Source organism: Mauremys mutica, chromosome 3 (assembly GCF_020497125.1).
Source record: "Mauremys mutica isolate MM-2020 ecotype Southern chromosome 3, ASM2049712v1, whole genome shotgun sequence".
Classification (NCBI taxonomy): domain Eukaryota; kingdom Metazoa; phylum Chordata; order Testudines; family Geoemydidae; genus Mauremys; species Mauremys mutica.
In genome coordinates, this window is record NC_059074.1 from 137731125 (window position 1) to 137756456 (window position 25332).

The 25332-nt window shown below is 41.2% G+C and overlaps 1 protein-coding gene across 11 annotated transcripts in view; it reads right to left on the bottom strand.

Moving 5' to 3' along the window:
• Positions 1-25332, bottom strand: part of RGS7 (regulator of G protein signaling 7) — a 427776-nt gene that overhangs the window by 106303 nt on the left and 296141 nt on the right. For all 11 annotated transcript variants that reach the window (XM_045011555.1, XM_045011554.1, XM_045011556.1 and 8 more), the window contains one exon: positions 9871-9977. In XM_045011555.1, coding sequence (XP_044867490.1) covers positions 9871-9977 — 107 coding nt within the window. The remainder of the gene's footprint in view (positions 1-9870; positions 9978-25332) is intronic.

Here is a 25332-nt window from a genome sequence, read left to right on the forward strand (position 1 = left end):
ACTACAGAACAGGTACAGGGCAGTCCTACTTTCCCCAGGAACATGCTCACACCAACCTGAAGATTCAACATTTAGAGGTGAGAAGTTTTTGCACTCTTTATGACCCATTCAATGTTTGATTTTGCAGAACTTGTGATTAATAAACAGTATGTTAAGGTTCTAGGCAACTCACTAGTAGGTATTTATTAGAGCTGGTCAAAAAGGACAAGCTATTTTCACAAAAATATTTAAAATTTCAAAGTTGTATTACTGTTGAGGCCTTCAAATGCAGTTCTTTATTTTTCCATTAAAAATACCTAAAATGTTATTGATTTTTTTCTTTTATTGCAAACAAAATGATTTTTTTTATTTCAATAACATTTTGTTTATATCATTGGGGAAAATATCTTTAAGAGATATTAATATTTTGTAAGAAATGAAGAAAATAATTCATTTTGAAAGACTACATTTCAATGAAAAACTGCTGCTTTATCCATACAATGACATACTGACTCCAGGCATGCCACTCTCAAGGCACACGCCTTCTCAGTCTCTGAATCTGCATGTCTGTAAATGCAGGAGTCTGAATTTAGCCCTAAAGCTGTCCTAAAAAAAGCTAACACTGGTATCACCCAGAGTCTTGGACAACAATGCCTTGAGTGGAACTGGAAATGTGTAAGCCATATGATGCAGCTTTTCTCTCTTAGCCAACAAACAGTTCTTCCAGACAGAGCAATAACATTGTCTTTTTCTTACATGGATCCTATAGATCTTAAGCCTGGTCTACACTATGAGTTTAGGTCGAATTTAGCCACGTTAGGTAGATTTAAAAATGACTGCGTCCACACAACCAACCCCGTTCCATTGACCTAAAGGGCTCTTAAAATCAACTTCTGTACTCCTCCCTGGCGAGGGGAGTAGTGCTAAAATCGACCTTGCTGGGTCTAATTTGGGGTAGTGCGAACACAAATTGATGGTATTGGCCTCCGGGAGCTATCCCAGAGTGCTCCATTATGACCGCTCTGGACAGCACTTTGAACCCCAATGCACTAGCCAGGTACACAGGAAAAGCCCCGGGAACTTTTGAATTTCATTTCCTGTTTGGTCAGCGTGGCGAACTCAGCAACACAGGTGACCATGCAGTCCCCCCAGAATTGTAGAGCATAAAATGTTTCTATGCTCCCCCTATCATCTCCGTCTCTGAGGTTATCACAGATTAAAAGGTGAAAAAAAATGCACTCGTGATGACATGTTTGCCAAGCTCATGCAGTCCAACCTGCACTGATAGGGCACAGCTTCAGTCATAGAGGCATTCAGTGGCAGAGGCCAGGGAAGAATTAAGTGAGCATGAAGAGTGGAGGCAGAATGCAATGCTGAGGCTAATGGGGGAGCAAACGGACAGGATCAAGCATCTGTTGGAGCTGCAGGAAGGCCAACAAAAGCACAGACCCCCACTGCATCCACTGTATAACCGCCTACCCTCATCCCCATGTCCCATAGCCTCCTCACCCACCTGCCCAAGAACACGGGTGGGGAGGCTCCAGGCACCCAGCCACTCCACTGCAGAGGATGGGCAAAGCAACAGAAGGCTGTCATTCAAAGAGTTTGATTTTTAGTGTGGCTACAATAAGCAATGTGGCCTTGTCCTTCCCTCCACCCCCACCCCACCCAGGCTACCTTGTCCGTTATCTCATTTTTTAAAAATTAATAAAGAAAGAATGCATGGTTTCAAAACAATAGTTACTTTATTTCAAAGGGGGGAGGGTGGTTGGCTTCCAGGGAATTAAAAATCAACAAATGGGGTGGGTTTGCATCAAGGAGAAACACACACAACTGTCACACCAAAGCCTCTCTGATGCAACAGCAGTGGTGACGGTGAGCTGAGCGGGCTCCATGCTTGCCGTGGTATGGTGTCTGCATGGGTAACCCAAGAAAAAAGGCACAAAATTATTGTCTGCTGTTGCTTTCATGGAGGGAGAGGCGACTGATAACATGTACCCAAAACCACCCACAACAATGTTTTTGCCCCATCAGGCATTGGGAGCTTAACCCAGAATTCCAATGGGTGGCGGAGACTGCGGGAACTGTGGAATAGCTACCCACAGTGCACTGCTCCATGTGTCTATGCTAGCCACAGTAGTGAGGATGCACTCCGCCGACTTAATGCACTTAGTGTGGACATACACAATTGACTGTATAAAATCAATTTCTAAAAATCGACTTCTATAAAAAGGACCTAATTTGGTAGTGTAGGCATATCCTTAGTCTTATCTCAAACATGTGACATGCCTCGTTGCATCTCTGCAATTCAAGTATTTAGCTTACATCCTTCTTCTTCTCACCACCTTTCCCAGCATTTAAGGACTGGGTAAAATAGTGGACCATGAAGAATCTCCTGGAGATGAGGAAAAGTATGACCCCTAAACACTTAGTAAAGGGGTTTAACTTTTCCAAGGAAGAATGAACAGAAGAGGGGGGCAGGCCTAAAGACATAAGAAACAAGAGATCTAGGGCTTATTGTAGAGTGGGGTGTGTGTAAATGAGACGTGGGATTCACTATAAGTATGAGTGTGTAGAAGGAAGGGAAGACTAGCTGTTCACCTCTCAGCTGGTTAAGAACCTCACAGAGCTATGCAAAGAATCTCTGCCCATGTTCATGATCTCCTCTGTGCATCAACTGTGGTTTGCAAATGCACGTGACTGCCAACCTAGGCACAGTTTGAGAAGGTGGTGGAGTTTTGATCTAATTATTTTGCACAGCTCAATCATCAACAGTAGTAGAATTATCTGTTGTGTACCTCACAATACTGGTACCTTAGGGTACACACATTAAAAAACCCCTGAAAACTCCATTACATGTATTACAATTTTCAGGCAATTGAAAGCTTTGCCTGGGAGATTTATAGATGTGTTGCAGTACAAGCATTTTGTACCATAACCATTTTCATAGAGAAGATTATCAAACATTAACTTTTTTGAGTGGAATGTTGAAAACCTTAAGGAATTATCAGTAGTTAAAAATTTCATTTTGCCTGAGGAGTGGCTGTCAAGTGGTTTGCCATGAATGAGTGGTATCATTCCCTATTTGCTACTTTGCCATGACATCCTATTTATAGCTGAAAAGAAGGCAGGTGGCGGAATAGTTTTGGGAAAATCAAATAGTGTCTGTCAGTCCAGGCAGAAATAATGCTGCCAACTTACATCACTACAATTTTAAAGCATTTGGTCTACATGTATCTGTAATTGGGTATTCCTAGGCAAGCAGTTCTATTCATTCCTGTGGCTGGAGAAACAAGGTCATATCTAGCACCACAAATATTATCAGAGACTCAAACTCATTGGTTTGTATAGAATAGATTGTCTCTATAAGGTCATTACGAGCCTGGGTAGAAAAGTGGCTCTAAGTAAGCAATTTTATATTGTCCAATCTGGATAATATTTTTATATTACTGTCTAAATTTAACCACAGCAATCTATATGCAGGCCTCTTCTGCTAATAAAAATGTATAAAAGCAACTCCTGTAATCCAAGTATGTATCCCCCATTACATTTACTAGCATTGGAATTTTGCTAGCAATTTAGCAAAGGAACAAAGAACAGTTCTATCTTGGCTCTACCATAAAACAAATCGTCATCCTAGTATTTTAACTATTGAATAGGCACTTGCTAATTTTAGGGTTGCCAACCTTGCAGGACTACCCTGGAATCTCCAAGAATTAAAGATTAATCTTGAATTAAAGATTATGTCGTCATGAAAACTCCAGGAATTCATCCAACCAAAGCTGGAAACCCTACTTGCTATTTCAAATAGAGAAAAACTTTGATTCAAACACCACACCTTTTCACAAAGCACTGTTAGTTTGTATGGTTTAAACTGTATTTTTAAAGGAGAAAGATCCTATAGTTTACTTTAATCCCTCCCTTTGAATAGTTATAAGGGAAAGGTCTGTTGACAAGGGGACAATTTAGTCTAGTTAACGTATATGGTGAGGAATATTCCTGTCAAATGTAACCCTTTTGCTCCATATATTGTCATTCCTCTCCAGACAACTGTTATAAACTCTAGAAATGGGGATCTATAATCTTAAGGTATCATCAAATAAACAATAATTGATCATATATAAATTAAAATGCCTCATGTTCTCCAACATCTGAATTGGGGGAACTCAAACCTTTTCCAGTGGTAAGTCTTGTTATCCCCATTTTAAAGATAAGGAAACTGAGGCCAAGGGAGGCTAAGTGGTTTGCCCAAGATAAAGGAAGTCAGTGACAGAAATGAGTTTGAAAACCAAGGATGAAACCCTGGCCTGACTGAAATCAATGAGATTTTTGGCACTGACATCAACAGAGTCAGAATTTCACACCAAGGATTCTGATTCTGATTCTCATTCTCACACTTGACTCATCAGACCAAACTACATCCACTGTATACATCTCCTGTAACGAATGGACATCTTAACCAATAATCTCCATATTACCCATGAATGTCTAATTTTGTTTTATTTATCTGTTGTTGTAAGACTTAGTGATTTAAATATAATTTCAGAACTTTGACTATATGACATTTAAAGGAAATACATTCATCTCCACAATATGAGCTGTACATTGATCTGACCAACAGACAGGGGTGGGATTATCACGAAGATACAGCATCCTTGGTCTTTGCTTAGAGAAAGGCACAAGAGTTATAGCCTGGATTTCCTATAGATGCACATCTGGATAGCTAATACCAGGCTGATCAGACATGGTATTAGGACATTGGGTGGTGGGGTGGGTTCCTGCTGTGCATGACAAAAGTGAATACACACACAGCATCATTACACTTGTATAAATACTGCTGCACATAACACAAAACCTAATCTCCCAGAATAAAGTGATTTTAAAAGCAGTGCAAATGAAAACATCTGCGTATTACTTGTGTTATATGAAAAGGTAGAGAGACTGCAAATATATTTAAAATATCTACAACATGGAAACATTGAACTTCACCCCATTCAACTGATATTGTTATATGTATTCCATGTACAAAAAGAGACGTCATTAATGCAGTACTTTAAATTCTCAATTTTAACACCTACTAAATTACTAGAACCACTCCATGCAGTAAGTGGCAAGTCTGACTCAGTTTAGCTTGTTAAAACCATAGCCTCGGGTAGTATAAACAATAGGAATAGATGAATATCTGACACAACAGATGTAAACTTCCTAATGCCTGTCAACATTGATGTTTTGCAAAAAAAAAGTAGTTTAAGTGTATTTTATTGCAATATGTTCATTTACTTTTTAACAAATGTATTGCAGAAAGAAATTATACCAAGAGCATGGTGACCAACTTTTGGCTGACGCCTGACACAAACACACCCAAGAGAAAACTCTCATACAGTCACAGAACTGCAGCAAAGAAGTTAGCTGCTACGCGTATGGATCCTTTGAATCATCAAGGGCCTTTAATTCCTTCAAACCAAGAATGATGGAGGCATAAGTAGGCATGCACAGGGAAGGGGTTGGCCTGGTCTTCATGTTAATCACGAAGCTAACTGGAGCCAGAACATGGATGTAATGTTAACTCTGATTTTGCAATCTACATGTGTGCCCTTTGAGAAGCTGCTTATAATACCTTCCCATATTTTAGCCTTAAATCTTTATTAGGGAGCCATTTTGTCAATAGAGCAGAAGCAACATCATCTTTTACAAGTTAAAGACTAAATCCAAGACTTTCTATATATTATGTAATGTTATACAAACTTTTAGGCAGATACATCTATGTAAAAAAAAAAGCCTTAGGGAAAATGTTAAATATTTCATAAGCATTCAACTTGCAACCTCAGATGTTATATCATGAAAATCATCCATTAGGATAAACTGCCTCCAAGGAAAGAGATATTCATATTTTATGACAATATACCATTCTTATTCTAGTACAGTAACGCCTCACTTAACGTTGTAGTTATGTTCCTGAAAAATGCGACTTTCAGTGAAATGATGTTAAGCGAATCCAATTTCCCCATAAGAATTAATGTAAATGTGGGGAGGGGTTAGGTTCCAGGGCAGCTTCCCCTACTCTGCAAGCACCAGAGGCAGGGGGTTCAAACTTCAGCCTGCCCACTCCACTCTACTCCTTCCCCCAAGCCCCCACCCTTGACCCACCTCTTCTCCCCCCCCACCTCCTCCCCCTTTACTTCGCTCGCTGCATCCTGGCTCCTCCCCCCTCCCTCCCCTTCCTTCTAAACGCCTCAAGCCAGCTGATTGCCGAGTAGGAGAGGGAGGAGGGAGGCGTGCCGAGTCCTCGCTCCTCCCCCCTCCCTCCTGCCCGGGGCAATCAGCTGGCTTGCCTTGTTCAGGAGGAAGGGGAGGGAGAGGGAGCCTGTGCATCGAGTCCTCGCTCCTTCCCCCTCCCTCCTGCTTCCAAAATTCCGCAAAACAGCTGATTGCTGCTGTCAGGAGGGGGGGAGGAGGGGGAAGGCACTGATCCGCAGAGTCTGCCGGCGGGTGGGAGGCACTGGGAGGGAGGGGGCCGTAGGGAGGCTGCCAGCTGTGGAGAAAGCAGGCAGCCAAACAACGTAAGAGTGGAGCATTGCACAACTTTAAATGAGTAAGTTCCCTAGTTGATCAGCAACATAACAATGAAACAATGTTAAACGGGACAACCTTAAGTGAGGAGTTACTGTACTGTCCATCAGGAGGCACTGTATCCTAGTGGATAAGGCACTGGATTGGGACTCAGAAGAACAGGTTTTATTTGTGGTTCTGTTAGTGACCTTGGGCAAGACATTTAACCTCTTTGTGGGTCTCTTTCCCCATTTTTAAAATGGAGACTCTTAGCTCTTAGCTGTTTTATAAAGCACTGTATGATCTATGGATGAAAAAATGCTATGTAACAGCTAGTAAATATTGTTTATCATCGTTGTTACTATATTAGGATATTTATTTATTTAAATAAAAAACAAATAAAGTCCTTTCTGTACCAGGGATAGATGGTTAACAGTGTGGCTCTTGTTCAAATGAAACCCATAAAAATGTGTTTTGGGAGAACACTTCCTCGAGACATTAGGAGCCCTAGATATGCCAAGAAGTGCCTTCATGCACAAGAGACTTCTTCGGTACTTCTGAAATTTTTAATGACTCATAGCAGTTGATTCAAAATTGGTCCTGGTGGACATGCTATATCTCACCAGCTTGCCATTGAAGTGAGGAGAGCCAGGATGGGTATGCAGTTTGGAAAGGCCATCACACTCCGATCCCTGGGAGGTTGTTCTGGGAAAGGTTGGGAAGCTGGGGGAAGAAGAGTCAGGCACTTTTCACTAGGAAAGCATAATTTCCAAACATGAGGCTGGATTAAAAGACTATTGGCTCACACTGAGTACAAGGAAGCATGTGCTTGCATGACGTTCCAGGAAGGAATTCTGACAGGAATTCCCCCCTCCTACTGTGGGGGTGGGGAGGGAAGTAAACTACTTCACTCCTTTCTGGAGTGGAGCTTGTTTCCCCCATACTTGTCCAGTTTCATCTCCGACTCAATTGCTCATATGTTGGGGGTGGGTATTGGGTGCGCAGCTCCTGTTTTCTTTCACTGCTAAGGTTGCAATGAAAAAAGCCCTGCTGCTCAGGGACTTCAAGGGGACTCATTACTTCTTAATTCCCTGAATGGCTGTGTTAGGGTTAGCCAAAATCTAATCCTCTATGAAGTGTGCAGCTATCTGGTAACTTTTAGATCTCCTCTTCTGAACAATAATATTAGGTGAACTGCCCCAGGAACAATTAGTGCTGATACACCTAAAAATGGTACAAATTGAAAAGACTTATTTCTATACCCACATCCTTTTAAAAAGCTGGGGGCACTTATGATTTTAACAGCCCTCCTGATGGCTACAATAGTAACAGAAAAGCATAATTTTGATTGTAAAAGGGCAATTGAACAAGTGGAACACAAGCTCCACTCATATTCTCATCCATTCATACAGAGGAATAGCTTGTTTAAAAAACACCACCTGGAAATAATTACACTGTCAAGAGAGAAAAGGGATCGGAACCCTTTGTCAGACATAGAAAGGACAGAGTACATAACCACTGCTAACCTATTTTCTGCAAGGCAAGTCATTGCGCTGTAGTAGGAGAGTCTCTGCAGGGATGGACTCTGCACTTTGCAGTATTGGCTACTACAAATGCTTTTTCTCTGTGTATCACAGTAGTCTAGAAATTGTTGGATTCTCTCCAGCCATGGTTCTCTTTTTGATGCACCTGGGGAGCTTTTTCACACCTCCCCCCAAAAAATTAAAGTCAAAGTAAAATAATTTTACCTTTTCCCAGTTGAATGGGCCATTTCCACCTCCTAATTTAACAGCATAAGTAACATACCATTTTTGTATTGGTGTAACTTTGGTTAGAGCTGTGAGATTTTTACCAAAATAGTTATAACTCAATTATACCAGTATAAAGCTGCATCTACTGATATAGCTTACCCCCTTTCTCATCCATCAATGAACTCTACCAGTATAAGCTCATTTATACCTGTATAACTGTGTCCACACGGTCCACTAGCTACTACCCCTGAATGGTAAGGCTCACAGTTCATTTAATACTAATCCACCTTTTTCTGCCCCTGATTTATTATGTTATGGAAACCTTCTATTTCCCAGGTATGGGATATGAATAGATTAGTAATGGTGATTGTACTAGTATTGTAATACTAGTCAAATTCATGCAGTAACTTGCCCCCTCCTTGGCCAAATCAACTTCCTGTTCTTTCATGCTAGATTGACAGTACTGCAGGTATGTAGTTATAAATCTACACTACATTTTTCATGCTGTGTCCTTTAGGTCAAAGGTCATGCTGCTTTGCCAAAAAGGGGCAGTAGAGCAACCACAGAATCATAACATATTAGTCTAGAGACTCGGAAGGTGAGGTGTGGTATTCAACTAAAATGGTGACCATGATCTGAAGGTAGGATTACTCTCCAGCTTGTCATGTTTCTTCTACACTTGGAAGACAATGTTCTTCTCAGGGATCTTTGAACCGCATTTTCTTTTTCTAAAGTACACCGTTAGTCTTAAATGTCTGGGGGATGATATGCTAGTGTCCCATCAGACAGTCTTTTCTGGTTCTAATACATTTATCAAACACCAGTACTGTGCCCAATCAATACTGTGGATCACATTTGTCTCAATGTACAGACCATGAGATCAAGCTGTTCGTTGTATGAAACAGTAAAGAACTAATTTTAAAACTAGTGTAATAACATTCAAAAAAGGTACAAATAAGTATGCAAATAAAAAGAAAAACCTATCAGTAATATATATAAAATCAGATGTATTCTTCTAATCTGCACTAGAATACCTGCTCAATTTTTTTCCATGAGCACTACAGTGTGACCAGCTGGTCAACATAGAAATCTCTCACTATAAAGGTGAGATCATAATCGAATATGTGCTGGTAGAAGACACACATGTACATCTCTCAGAAGAGGAAATATTCTGTCTGAAGTGCTATACAGAGCTTGTGAGGAAAGAGCCATAATGTGTTACATTCCACACCCCAGAACTCCATAAGATTTTACAAAGGAGGGTCCTATTGAGGATTATGCTGAATACAATTTTATTGCATCTGTTAGACTTTTCAAGCCATTGGAGTTATTGTTATTTCAGAGAGGGACATTTCCTTCCCTATGTAATTTTATGTAGATATTTGTGACGGTCCTTAGTTTCTTTACATTTAAATTATTAACATACAGTTTCAGAATATAGTCCTATTAGCATTTTTATGTATAAGATGAATTGATATAATTAACTGGGCCACTGAAAGGGGACTATCCGATTACAGTTACAATAAATAGGATCTTGCTCTTAACATAAGCCTTCATTTAAGCAACCCAATAACAATTTAAGCATACTTACTTGGAACCGGTAAAAGGTGCCATCATCCTTTAGTGTTAGAACATGGTCTGAGATTGGAAAGAAATAGCCATGGGCTGCCATTAACGTCCCCAAATGTAGAGCTTCCACTGTTGGGATGGGGGGAAAGAAAAGAACATTAAAAAAAATTAAACCTTTTCTGTATTTACAGCCAGGGGCCTTTATGTGACATTTCTTCCTGTCTCCTGTGAGTAAACACCCAGATCTTTTACTATTTAATATAGAGATGGCACCAAAATGATTCCTCTTGCTAAGCAGTTGAGTTGTATCTCTCCCATTCAACAGCTCTTCCTCTGCATTACCACTACCTTCATTACTAACTCACTCCATCCATTTCTCACTGAGAATTACTGCCATTGTGTTGTCTAACCCTTCCCTTCAGAACAGGTCTAGAAGATGACATGGTGTTAAAACAGCCTGTGCTCATATACATTGGCTCACCTACCAGTTGCACCAGTGTGATAAGAGATTTCCCTAAAAAACCCAGTATAGACAATGTATTGAAGAATGGCTTTAATTTATCTTAGCATACAAAGCCACAGCCAATAAATATATATGTTAAGTATTACACATGTTCTTATATTTACATTGTACCATTGTTCAGTATCAGAGATTGAGGTCCCAGGATATTGACTACACACTTTGTAATTATTACAATTCTCCTGTCAGAAGAGCAGAGCCATACTCTAACAAGAGTGGGATTGTATTAGTTACACCATGTTCTTCCTATGGTAGTTGAGTTCCTTGACCCACAAGGCTAAGCTATTTCTCCATTAGTCCCTCCAAATAACTTTACAAGCCAAACCAAGCTCTGGAATATTTATATACCCATAAAATAGACACACAATTTCTGCCATTGGAAATTCTGATAATAGTCTATCAAAAATGGACAAATGGCATGCATAATTTCACTTTGAAAAATCTGTTACAGATTTATGTGCAACACAATGTTCAAATTGGTAAATGCCTATAGTTTTGCTTTCTTTATGTTCATATCATACTTCAAAAAGAGGTGACTTTTCCTAATACTTAATTACTAGGTTGAAATCCCATTCCTCAGTTTTTCAGCATGGATCTATATTGTATATCCTCTGTAAACCCTGGAAGTATAAGTTTAGCACAAAAACACCAGCAAGTCTTTCTGGCACCTTAGAGACTAACAAATTTATTTGAGCATAAGCTTTTGTGGGCTAAAGCCCACTTCATTAGGTGCATGCAGTGGAAAATACAGTGGCAAGATATATATATATATATATATATTATATATATGTATATGTGGAAAATACAGAAGGATTCTTACTGTATTTTCCACACACACACACACACACACACACACACACACACACGAAAAAATGGGTGTTGCCATACCAACTCTAATGAAACTAATTGAATATGGTGGGCTATTAGCAGGAGACAAAAAACTTTTGTTGTGATAATCAGGATGATCCATTTCAAACAATTGACAAGAAGGTGTGAGTAACAGTGGGGGGGAATTAACATGGGAAAATAGTTTAGTTTGTGTAATGACTCATTCACTCCCAGTCTTTATTCAAGCCTAATTTAATGGTGTCCATTTTGGAAATTAATTCCAGTTCTGCAGTTTCTCATTGGAGTCTGTTTTTGAAATTTTTTGTTGAATAATTGTGGTTTTTAAGTGTGTAATTGAGTGACCAGGGAGGCTGAAGTGTTCTCTGACTGGTTTTTGAATGTTATAATTCTTGACATCTGATTTGAGTCCATTTATTCTTTTGCATAGAGACTGTCCGGTTTGGCCAGTGTACATGGCAGAAGGGCATTGCTGGCACATGATGGCATATATCACATTGATAGATGTGCAGGTGAACAAGCCTCTGATAGTGTGGCCAAGTACTCCTTGTTCTTTTTGCTGATATAGACTAACACGGCTACCACTCTGAAACCAGCAAGTCTTTGTGGCACTGGAGGAAATTCCAGTCACTACATCAACATAGGAAAAATACCTATTCAGTCTGTTGTTTCCTGTCTTTGCTACAAAAGTCATTGTGACAAGGATGGATTAATATTGTGCTTTTTTTTTTACACTTTCTTATGTTAGTCTTGGCTATAAAAATGAAACATAGTTCATGAGCAATATGTGTAAACTCTCTCTTTCACCTGTCCACTCAGCTGAACACTTTCATCATGAGTATTTTACATTTTTCAAGAGGATCTGTGGGAATTTTTAGCTGCCCTGAATCCATCCACCCTCAGAACCCCCCTCTTGGGTTCAGGGAGAGGCAACTTCCCCACTTAGCCCAGCTAACCACAACCCCAATTCTATCTCTGCTCCATGACAAACATCCCTTGTTCCAGCAGTCTCCTTAAACTAGTCCCAGTCCTGCTGGCATAGCAGTTGCCATCCTGGAACAGACAAATAATTTATGTAACCCAGCATGATGTCTCTGACAGTCCATAGTCCCAGATGCTTCAGAGAAAAGAACCAAACCCTTGTAACAGACATTCTTGGACCAACATGCTCCAAAAGAAAGTTTCTTGACCCCAGACTGTTAGTAGTTCTGCCCTGAAACATGACAGTTTGTACCCATATGAAGTTTATCCTATTTAATGTAACTGCAGATATTCTTGTTATTCAGATGTATTTATAAGCCATTAAATCTTGTGCCAATGAAATCCAGAGGTTATTTAATAAATAAATAACACCGCACCCCCTGTAATTATTTTAAAATAAAATGCCTTTTATTTTTAATATCCTCCTTCTTTCACTGGGTAAGTGAGTAAATATCAGAAGACCCTCTTATCTAGCAGCTATCTAAATTATATCTATCTTTGTGTGGGGAAAAGGGGAAAAGAGACAGTGACAGACAGATACAAACTGGTTGAAAGAAGAAATCCACCAGTCTCTTTTTTAAAGTAAGATGGATTATGGGTTTGCAAGGAGAAGGACAGAAAGGGTGGCACAAAAAGAAATAAATATTTTTAAAAACTTGTCATAGTTTTATTTACAGTGATACAGTACAACGAAACAACCCAATGCCTTTTCTCAAATCCATGTCTCCTCAGTTTCCCTCCTCAGAGAGAGAGAAGGATCTGACTGGTCTCCAAAGGTATGATCCTGCTCTCATTGAAGTCCAAAGCAGAATTCCCATTGACTTCAGGGGTGCAGGGTCAAGCCTCTGGAGGGAAAGGAGAGCAGTGAATGATGACATTATCATGTTGATGCATGTCAATAAGAAGCACCTGAATGTCTTAAACCTTCTAAGTCTGAACATAAATTTACTCTTCTGTACAAGATGGATGACTGTAAGGATTGCACATTTACATGGATGGCATCAGTATACAGAGTTACAATAGCAAGGATGAAAAAAGAAAATATGAGGTTTGGAATAAATATAAACCCTCAGGGCATAAACTAAACTAATGGAGGTTAGAAGGAAACAACCTGTAGAGAGAGGTTATCTGATAACAGCCTACTGCAGGGTTCTTGTACCTTTTTCTATAGTACCTTGTGCTGGCCACTTTTGGAGACAAGATACTTAATGAACTACATGGTTTTATCCAGTAGACCAATTCCTATGTAACTGAAGAAATGTAAATCCCATAGGAAAGCAAATTTCTCTTTGAGATTTCTAAAGCGTTATTAGCAACATAACCAAGGAAAATTATTTTCAAATTTAAGTTTAACTTGGCAGTGTCCCTTTAAATATTTCTAGTAATGCATACAATTCTTAATACAAAGTAACTTCATCAAAATGTAAGTAGATATTTGAATACACCAGTTAGCTCTTGAAGTCAAAGGCATATCTGAGATTCCTGCAGTGACTTTAATGAGGTTCTGCATGCAAAAAGTATAGAGGATAGGACTTGAAATGTGCTTTTATGGTTTGTGAATGAGAGAGATATGGGAATAAGAACTCTAAACAAGACTATTAAATCATCAAGTCTACTGATTTAATATTGGTCATAAGGGACCTTCTAATCTTACAGAATAGCAAGGTGACACCAAAGTAATATGCTTTTTCCTTTTCCCCTTATCTTTCTTTCCGGGACTGCAGTAAGAAAACCCATAACCCATACAATATTAATGGGTCTGACAGAGATTAGGCTGAAAATGTCTTTACCCCACGGTTCGCTTAACTATTGCTTAGGTCTCTCAGTGCTGGCGGATTATATGCTGCATTGCCATCCATAAACATAAGAGAGTGGGCTAGAAGCAGAGTTTCAGCCTCCTACACTGAGTTCTACTACTAGAATAGTTTGTTGTGAGAGTTGTCAGGTCATTTGTTTGGACACACTGTAAATTTTCAGTTTTGAAAAAGTTATTTGGGATAGGCTGGAATTAGCTACCGGTATGTGTGACATTCTAGTGTCAACTATAATATGGATGTAGCCCCACATTCTCAGAACTGCTGTGCTTATGTGCTATGATTTTTGAATGTATCGGTTAGCTCAAGAAATCAGAGGTACTGAGATGGCATATCTGAGATTCCATGTGGGTGCTGGAAAGAAGGAGATTGTGACTGTAAGGAGTTTGTGTATGGATAGAGCAGGGGGTGGGGGAACAGCAATAGCCAGGAAATGGAAACAGCTGAAGGAGGAGGCAGTTAGTGGGGCCTGCCAGGTCACTCTAGACAGGGCCGCCCAGAGGATTCCGGGGGCCCAGGGTCTTCGGCGGTGGGGGGCCCTTCCGTTCCGGGACCCGCCGACAAAGTGCCCCGAAGACCCGCGGCGGGAGCCCCCCACCGCCGAATTACCGCCGAAGCGGGACCCGCCGCCGAAGCGCAGCCCGGTCTTCGGCGGTAATTCGGTGGCGGGGGGGGTCCCCGCCGCGGGCCTTCGGGGCACTTCGGCAGCGGGTCCCGGAACAGAAGGGGCCCCCCGCCGCCGAAGACCGGGCTGCGCGGCGGCGGCAGGTCCTGCTCCCCCCCCCTTACCCGAGCGCGTCTCCGGCGGGGCCTGAGCTCCGTCCCGCTCAGAGCCGCGTGGTGAGGGGGTGGGGCTGTGAGCTCCACGCCGAGCGGAGGCAGCTGCCCCACCCCCTCCCCACGCCGCTCTGAGCGGGGCGGGGCTCAGGCCCCGTTGGAGCTCCCAGCCCCGCCCCCTCACCACGCGGCTCGGATCGGGGCGGGGCTCAGGGGCTCGGCCGGAGACTCGGCGCTTGATGCGCTGAGGCTCCAGGAGAGGGGCGGAGGCAGGAGCCTCCGCTCTTCTCTTGGGGGCCCCTGCGGAGCCCAGGGCCTGGGGCAAATTGCCCCCTTTGCCCCCCCCTCTGGGCGGCCCTGACTCTAGATGTAGAGGAAGGTTGAGTATAGTGGGGGCAGGAGGAAAGAACTTTAAGGCCGCAATCAAGAGTATCAGATCCTTTCATCCCTAAACACAGTCCTTTCAAGTGAGCTTTGGAGCGCTTTGTCAGGACTCTGATCCCACTTATTCTTCAGCTAGAGAGAGGACTTCCAATCCTAGAGCTGTCAATCCAACATCTTTTCAAAGAGCTGCTGCAGTGCCACAAAAAATATATTGAAACATGAAGAATCTTAGCTACATAGCAGATCAGAACTTTTCTAACCTGGGGAATCTGATGAAGACATGTTACCAACTTTATAAAAAGGATGTTTTGGTCTACAAATACCGATGCTAATAGAGCCATTTCACTTTGCAAGAATGCCTTAACCCACTTCCCACCAATGAAAGGCTAATGCATGGGGCAATTATGTAACCTAGGCTTCTTCACTACACTTATTATTTCAGGAAGAGAAGACAAATAAACTATCAATCAAATTCTTTTCAAGCAGGTGAACAACTGCCCCAAAGTTCTCTTACTGTCTAATATCAAATTAAGAAAAGATTAATGCTATTAAGCTTGGCAAATGAGCAGTAGACCTTCTGCACAGAAAGAAATCCTAGCTCCCAAAAAGTTTTTGATCTCCAAACAAAAAGTACTCAAATGAACTGATGCCTTTTTGGTGTTTTGTAATGTAATTCTTCAATATGCAGCTTAGTTTCCCAACATTAGATTAAAAACGAAATATAGCAAGAAGGCCAAATGAAAAAGTATGGTAGGACTTGAAAAGCAAAATCATGAGCTTGAAAAGGAAAATTGAGCCAGCAACAGAATCACCCTATGTGCTTAAATAAAGGAATTCAATCCAGCTAGATTCTGCATTTTCTAGACATCACTGCAGGGGGAATCAGGATTTGAAAAAGCTCCTTTCATGTCAAAGTATGACAGAGGAAGATTGGGATCACCAAAGACTGCTGTGAAGTACATGAGAAAAGATAGTTCAGTTGAAGAACTCCTCTCAGAAAGCAGAACTGGCTCCAGCTCTTTTGCTGCCCCAAGCGGCAAAGAAAAAAAGAAAAAAAAAAACCTGATTGAGCTGCCGTCGAAGTGCCACCGAAGAGGACAAGAGGGAGTGAAGGACCCGCTGCCGAATTGCCGAAGACCCGGACGTGCCGCCCTAACAACGGACGGACTGCCGTCCCTTTCTATTGGCCACCCCAGGCACCTGCTTCCTTCGCTGGTGCCTGGAGCCGGCAGAAAGAGACCTTGACAAATACATTAAAATATACTACCTTGCAAATTCTTCCTGGGTAAGAAGAAAAAAGTTTGTATCAGACACTGAATATATATTCCAAAATCCTGGAGCATACAGCTAACAAAAAGATTCGGCATTACCTTACTGAATAAGTGTATACAGATATATACACAAATTTCAAGTGTGATGTGCACACAGTTGCATGACTTCCAGTTCATCAGCCACTTCATCTAAGAATAGCTGAACCAAATGATGCTCTCAGTTACACTCGACTAAGTTCACTGACAAGTTGCCATTTAGGGTATTATCACGAATCTGTCCATGGTAGACTGCCACCTTTAGGAGCTATGTGGGGAGCACATGTGTCAGAGTCCATTTACCCCTGCACCCCAGCAGGTGCTGCGGGGTGTGTCTTTCTAGCAGGTTGGCACTCAGCCCTCTGGTCAAACCTCTGGGCTGTTTTGTTCCCTCCTGGTGTCCCCGGTGAAACAACAAAACAGCCCACAGACAGCAAACAAGGTTAAACAAAAGAAAGGAAAAGAAAAATCTGTAGGCCGCTCCATCCAGGATATGGGCCTTTCTTACCTCAGAGGGGCCTGGGAGTACCACTGTGCACTTCAGAATTCACAGGGCTTCAGTGAAAGTGTCAGTCTTTCCCCTCCTTTAGCTCAGGTGATTCACATCCACCTTTCTACAACAGTAGGGGCTCTGCACACTGTCAGTTCTCTCTACAGGGCTGGAGAAGCTCAGTTTTTTTCTCCTTCCCAGGGTTGCCCCAATCTTTTCCTTTCCTCCCTGCCTCCCCCCACTCCCCCACCCCCACTTTTTTTTTTTTAAATGGTGAAGCAGTTTTGACTGGATAGTCTATAGCAACCACCAACTATCACTCCTAAATACCTAGCGGGTTATATTCTCTCACTATGCCCTGTGTCTTTTAGATAATGTAAGAACGCCCTTCTAAAATTACCTCATTCCCCTGATACTTTGCTAAAGTAACTTTTGTTACCTTAAGTCATTTAAATGTCTCAAAGAGCTTTTCCCCTTTCATTATAAAGATCTTACATACCCCAAGAAGGTGATCAATTGTTTCTTCTACCTTACAGCCCACACACACCCTATCTTTGTGTTTGTTTATTTAAAAAAAGCCTTGTTTAAACCACAATGGCCAGTTAGTGATCTAAACTAAATCACTTCATTTTTCCTATCCAGCTCTGAAGTACTTCATTATCTTCAACACTGAGGTATAATTAAAAAAATCTTCTTCCCTTTTTTTCATTCATCGAAATTTGTTGCCATTCCTCTCTTAGAATTTTCTGTAGTAGGCTTCTGAGTTCTTGTTTACCCAAGGCATTTCTATGTGAATCCTTCCATTTCTTACAGCCCTTTTAGCTGCTTTGTCCACCATTTCTTTTCCTGTTATCCCAAGATATGCTGGAATCCAAGCAAATGTTACATATATGCCCATCTGTACTAACTCTGTTATTAGAAATATAATTTCACTGATTAAATCACTTGCACATATGGAGACACCCTTTGTTTCTTGCCATAAGGCCTGATATCGAGTTAGAAAAAGTGACCGCCACTGCTGGGCATACATCCCAGATCTAATTTAATGCTACTAGTTTGGCAATATCCGATATTCTTTTAGATGTACTAATTCCCAATTTTGGCGCACAATATGCTGCCCCTATTCTTCCTCTCCCCCCCCCCTTTTTTTGTGCATACATCTTTATATATCTAACAAAAAGCTACTCCGCTTTTCATCTGTATACCTATTACCTTCTTTTTACTCTTAAGCTTATAAAATAGATCTAAATCCACTTTGGACATCCATCCATAACAAATTTTCAGTGACAAAAAGTTTTGACTTTGAATTGAACTTTCCCTTGTCTTTCAACTTCTGCGTCCACATTTTAACTTGAATGGCATGTGGAGTTCTAACATTGTGTGCAATAGGTTGCCTACTGAATTCCCCAAAATACTCTTCTTTGTACTTTCATCATTGCTATTCCCATTAGCTTTGGCCCAGAAATTTAGGTCCAGTAGTTTCATTCATAGTGCAACTGGCCTTTCACTAGCAGCTATCTGCAGAGCTTATAAGGGCATGATAATAAATGCACTGCACACAATCTGTACTGGTATTAAATCCAAATTTTTAAATTCTGATTTTGATGCTGATCCAAAAGCTGGGCAGCACTAGTTGATAAGAGGTCTGATTAAGGCTCTGGAAATCAGCAGCAGTGTTTTCTTACCCACCCCCCCAGTTAGTCCCACCAATACTTATAAGAACATAAGAACGTCCGTACTGGGTCAGACCAAAGGTCCATCTAGCCCAGTATCCTGTCTGCCGACAGTGGCCAGTGCCAGGTGTCCCAGAGGGAGTGAACCTAACAGGCAATGATCAAGTGATTTCTCTCCTGCCATCTATCTTCATCCTCTGACAAACAGAGGCTAGGGACACCATTCCTTACCCATCCTGGCTAATAGCCATTTATGGACTTAACCACCATGAATTTATCCAGTTCCCTTTTAAATGCTGTTATAGTCCTAGCCTTCACAAGTTCCTCAGGCAAGGAGTTCTACAGGTTGACTGTGTACTGCGTGAAGAAGAACTTCCTTTTATTTGTTTTAAACCTGCTGCCTATTAATTTCATGTGGTGACCCCTAGTTCTTATATTATGGGAATAAGTAAATAACTTTTCCTTATCCACTTTCTCCACATCACTCATGATTTTATATCTCTATCATATCCCACCCTTGGTCTCCTCTTTTCCAAGATGAAGAGTCCTAGCCTCTTTAATCTTTCCTCATATGGGACCCTCTCCAAACCTAATCATTTTAGTTGCCCTTCTCTGAACCTCTTCTAGTGCCAGTATATCTTTTTTGAGATGAGGAGACCACATCTGTACGCAGTATCCTTTCCATTTATCTTTAACATAGTCTATCTGATCTTTCCAAAGTAATTTAGTATGAAAGACTTCCACTAGACATCTATACATTTTAACTACACTTCTACCTCGATATAACGCCACCCAATATAACACAAATTCGGATATAACGCGGTAAAGCAGTGCTCGGGGAGGGGCGGGGCTGCGCGCTCTGGCGGATCAAATCAAGTTCGATATAATGCGGTTTCACCTATAATGCGGTAAGATTTTTTGGCTCCCAAGGACAGCGTTATATCAAGGTAGAGGTGTATATCTATTTGTTCTCCACACAGATACAAAAAAGAAAGCTACAAAGGAATCTGTAAATATCTATTCTTTGGTTAAAGTAATGGAAAATTTTAAATCCCTGCATTTCCCCAATCTGAGGTCTCTCATCACACTTAGTTGATTCTCTTTTCTGCCACCTCAATATTCCTGTTCCTAACCCATAGAACATGACCATCTGCAAACAGAGTGACATGTACTCTGGCACGTATTCATTTTGGAAGATCATTTATCATAACAAGCCTATGAATAGGGGGAAGCGATAGACATGGTGTATCTTGACTTTAGTAAGGCTTTTGATACTGTCTTGCATGATCTTCCCATAAACAAACTAGGAAAATGCAACCTTGATGGAGCTACTATATGATGGGTGCAAAACTGGTTAGAAAACTGTTCCCAGAGAGTAGTTATCAGTGGTTCACGGTCATGCAGGAATGGCATAACGAATGGGGTCCCGCAGGGATCAATTCTGGGTCTGGTTCTGTTCAATATCTTCATCGATGATTTAAGTAATGGCATAGAGAGTACACTTATAAAGTTTGCAGATGATACCAGCTGGAGGGATTGCAGGTACTTTGGAGGATAGGATTAAAATTCATACTGATCTGGACAAACTGGAGAAATGGTATGAAGTAAACAGGATGAAATTCAATAAGGATAAATGCAAAGCACTCCACTTAGGAAGGAACAATCAGCACATAGAAAATGAGAAATTACTACCCAGGAAGGAGTACCGCGGAAAGGGATTTGGGGGTCATAGCGGCCCACAAGCTAAATATGAGTCAAAGTGTAACACTGTTGCACAAAAAAAAAAGCAAACATAATTCTGGGATGTATTAGCAGGAGTGTTGTAAGCAAGACACGAGAAGTAATTCTTCTACTCTAACTACATGCTGACTAGGCCTCAACTGGTGTATTTTGTCCAGTTCTGGGCACCACATTTCAGGAAAGATGTGGACAAATTGGAGAGAGTCCAGAGAAAAGCGACAAAAATGATTAAAGATCTAGAAAACATGACCTATGCGGGAAGATTGAAAAAATTGGGTTTGTTTAGTCTGGAAAAGAGAAGACTGAGAGGGGACATAACACTTTTCAATTATATAAAAGGTTCTTACAAGCAGGAGGAAGAAAAATTGTTTTTCTTAACCTCTGAGGATAGGACAAGAAAAAATGGGCTTAAATTGCAGCAAGGGAGGTTTAGGTTGGACATTAGGAAAAACTTCCTACTGTCAGGGTGATTAAGCACTGGAATAAAATGCCTAGGGAGGTTGTGGAATCTCTGTCATTGGATCCTTTTAAGAGCAGGTTACACAAACACCTTTTCAGGAATGGTCTCCAATCCAGACATGATCTGCAGGTGCAGTCAGGTGGGGACACTCCAGCCCAAGGCAGCTCCATAACCCCTTCCAGGTCAGTATGGGTTTACATACCTTGTCATGGGCACATTCAGTACTATCTTCAATTGTTGTACAATGATTAGATATGACAACTAGAAGCACCTTACGAAAACCTGAGAGAGAGTAGTGGGGTTTAAGAGGTGTAACAGAGTAGAATTTGGCTTCCTCTGTGGATTAATTATTTGCCTTTGAAAAGGGTCACTTGTCTGTCATGGATATAAGCCCTCTTCAGTTTACTATGGTGTAAATTTTTGTGATTGAATATGAGAATACTCCATATTTTCCAACATGTGCATCATTGATTCCAGAGCAAACAGTCATCCATAGCTAAAGCAGAATTGATAACATATGTGCAGCTCTGTTAGAAATGGTACATATCAGCAGTGTATGTACACATTCATAGGTTAGTGAATTAAGCATTTATTTTTTAAGCTCTATGGGTACTTTCTCCTTTGATTTTGACCTACATTCCAATTACTATACTTATGATGATGATGACTATCTCTCTGCTTCCGCTGATGTCATCAGCTGCCATGATCTCTGTGCTATGCATTTAGAAAAATCCACTACATCTGAGCTGGCTGCTATAGTTACAGGTAATATCCTTTGTGATGGGTGTTCAGGAGTCAGACATTTGGGTGCCTCTTTCTTCTATGGAACCTCTGTCCTCACTGAAACCACACTCACTGAGTGCTGCTCCCACTGCAAATTCTGTAGACTAGGTGGGATGAAAGGAAACAGTTTACAGTGTCTTTGAGTTGAAGGAGCGTTTAAAGAATTTCTTTCCCTGTGTGTGCTTTGCCTCCTTTAAAGAGAGAAAGCAGGTCCACAGAGATAATGTGAATTCTCTCCTGGTCCCAGTGTGAAGGTGGAAAGTAGGTTGTATTTTAGTACTTTAAACTACAATTGATCATTTTGCTTTTGCTTCTCCTGTTCAGTCCAGCAGTGAAAGGACAGCAGGCATAGAAGATAGTTGAGAATAAAGGCAGATCTAAACTACAGCCTAAGTTGATATAACTTACATCACTCAAGGGTGTGAAAAAGTCCTCTCCTGCCCCCTTCTTCCCCCCCTCCCCCCACCCCCAAGTGACACAAGTTTATTGCTGTCCACACCGGCTCTATATCAGTGGGAGATGCTCTCCTGCCAGCATAGCTTCCGCTTCTCGCCGAGCTGGACTAATTACACTGATGGGAGAGTGCTCTCCCATCGGCATAGCATGTCTTCACCAGACATGCTACAGTGACGCAGCTGCTGCGGTGCCAATGTAGCATTGTAGTATAGACTTGCTCTAAGTGATAATGACTTGGCATTCAGCACTTACAGTGAGCACATGCTTCTGAAGTTCTGAGTCACTGATCCTTTTCCAGGCAGCAGCTCAGCACAGCAATGGATTTTATTACTGTGATTTATTCCAGAGTCAAACAAACAGGCTATAGGCTGGAACACTATTTGCTGAGGATACAGGTCAGCTTCCAAGTACATTTTGAGCTAAAGCATAAAGAGTAGGTATGTAGTTTTTATTTCCACACCAAATTAAAACTTTATTATAGAAGAGTTAAGGTTGGAAGCATGTTTTAGTAGAAGCCTGCTAACATTCCAAAGCAATATCACTTTCTTTAGGGCTTGTCTACTCAGAACATCCAAAACATTAATCCAAATTAACTGAAAGGGTGAATTTGAAGTGGATTAGTTAAAACACATTAAATCCCTGTTTGGATGCTGTTATTTAGAACTAAAGTGGCCCTAATATGTTTAGCTTAATTGACTTTGAAAGTGAGGGGGTGGGGGGAGAAGACCAGTGTTTAATGAGTGTGTCATCAAGATCACTCTCCCAGTAATGGTGCAGCAGATGGCAGGGCAATATTACACTTCTCAGCAAAATAATTGCTAATTAATCTGCTTGTACCTGCATTGTTCTCTTCACCCACACAGCTAAATAAAATTCAGCAGCAGAATGAATCACAAATTTTTAAGCTTTTCTATGGTTTTTCGCACACAGGCCATGAACAAATTAAGAACCATAACCAACACTATCAATTGCATTTTGAAAGAATTCATATCTTGTGAACATGAAACAGCTCCGTCAAAACACAGCTCCATTTCTGCCTCTGATTGGAGGCTGTCTTTTGTCTTAGGGCAGGTCCATACTCACTGCACGGGTCGACGCGGTGAGTTCGACTTCTCGGAGTTCGAACTATCGCGTCTGATCTAGACGTGATAGTTCGAACTCCGGAAGCGCCGTGGTCGACTCCGGTACTCCACCACTGCAAACGGCGGTGGTGGAGTCGACGGGGGAGCTGCGGAGTTCGACCCCGCCACGTCTGGACGGGTGAGTAGTTCGAATTAGGGTACTTCGAATTCAGCTACGCTATTCCCGTAGCTGAATTTGCGTACCCTAATTCGAACCCCCTTTTTAGTGTGGACCAGGCCTTAGCTACCATATTCCACAAGAGAGTTATGGAAATGGTTGGAGTTGCTACAATATATTGGTTGACATTTAATAATGCCATGGTGAGGGTATGGGCATTATTTTATTTCTTATATCCCCATTTGCTTTTCAGTATTATCAGTTTTACAAAGCTCTGCCAGCACCATCGGGTCCTATCAATCATAATGGCAACCCAACATCATATGCCACGTGATGTGTGTAAGTTGAGGTGGGTCTCAAACCTTCACACTATAAACACCATAGGTTTATTTTATATGTAGCGGACCAACAAAAACAATGACATTGTAAAATATACATAGAAAAGTGGGACCTAAACTACAATTTCTTGAAGAAACTTCCCACCCCCACAGCAATAAAAGAAATGAAAAAAAAATTGACTTATAGAAAGGAAGATAGTCCCAGAGACAAGGAGTTAAATCCTATTGCAGCCTAATCAGTCACATAACCCACCTCGCTAACATACCCCACTATTTTTAATTTCATGAAATCTTTGGCAAATATTTGTATTAGGGTTTAAACTTAGACTTGGATCGCTTAGCTCCCAAAAGCACAAATGAATTGGTTAAGGTCTCCTATTAAAACCTGGCTTTTCATCTCCTAAGAATACTAAATTTTGAAGAACTGGCCCAACTGCTTCGTTGACAAATAGGTAACACATTGTATTGCTGCATGACACCCAAGGGTTTGAGCTAATTGCAACCCCACACATCATGTTGGCACACGTGGAAGGGCTGGCATTATGATTTGCAAGGTCCCAAGGTGCTGGCAGGAAGACAATCAGGCCAGGAATTGCCTGATGTAGCATGTGGCAAATTTCTCTCTTCCTCTTTGGTTCTGCTTCTAGTGGAAGAGAGCAAGTTGAGATATGGATTGCAGCATTTGTGGGGCACTTAAAGAAAAGAGCCTCAAACATCTACCTAGTCTGCTTTGTGCTTAAGGCTAGGTTTTCCTTAGTGGCATGGAAATCAAGCAGTCACGTGGGATAAAAGAGATTCTCCCAGCTGCAAATTGGATAAAGGAACTGGCCCTAAACTACTGGAACATGGACACAATTCTTGCACAAAAAGACAAAGTGTTTATTTACATCAGATTAGCAATTTTAAAGAATGGAGAAAACTATTTGGCTCTCTGTCCTACCCATTGCCATAAGTGGTGGTATAAGGACTATGCATTTGTTCTCATTTCAGTACTATGACTGAAGATTTCTATTTTCAATTTTATTCATTAATAGAGTTCACAGTCTTTGTTTTATCTGGCCCTTTGATATATTCTGGCCCTTTAAATTTAAAAATCTGGGGTAGAATCCTGGCTCCACTGAAGTTAATAACAAAACCACCATTGACTTTAGTGGGGTCAAGAGTCAAGTTGCACACTGGAACTTCCTCAGAACTTAAGGTTTTAGTCACAAAAAGGCTGAGTTCTGAGCTCTGGATTCCTACTATGCCTGTAACAATAAGAGCATCTCTGGCTGGCTAGGAGCATCATACAAACTATCACTCAGGACTTGGAGAATTCCCCTGATAGCTGGTTTAACGTGCCATTTCAGTCTAGAGAAGACAGCTAGTTCTCTTAGCATGGACATCATGTTCTTCATGTGAGACTCAACATACATTTGGAGGTGTGGAGAGGAGGTTAAACATGGGATATGAGGCCAAAATGAAGAGAGAGAAAAACTTCATGTGTTATTTATAATCCTGAACTCCCTACCTCCAGAAGGAAAGAGCATCTCTAGCATACACTGCTAGCAGAGTCTAGCTGAGAAAATGAAATCTTTAGGTATTTGGAGCCTCTCAATAATACTAAAACCAAAATGAAATGAAAAATATCAGCACATCCTGACCATTGCGTAGGCTATATTTTTTCTCTTATTTCT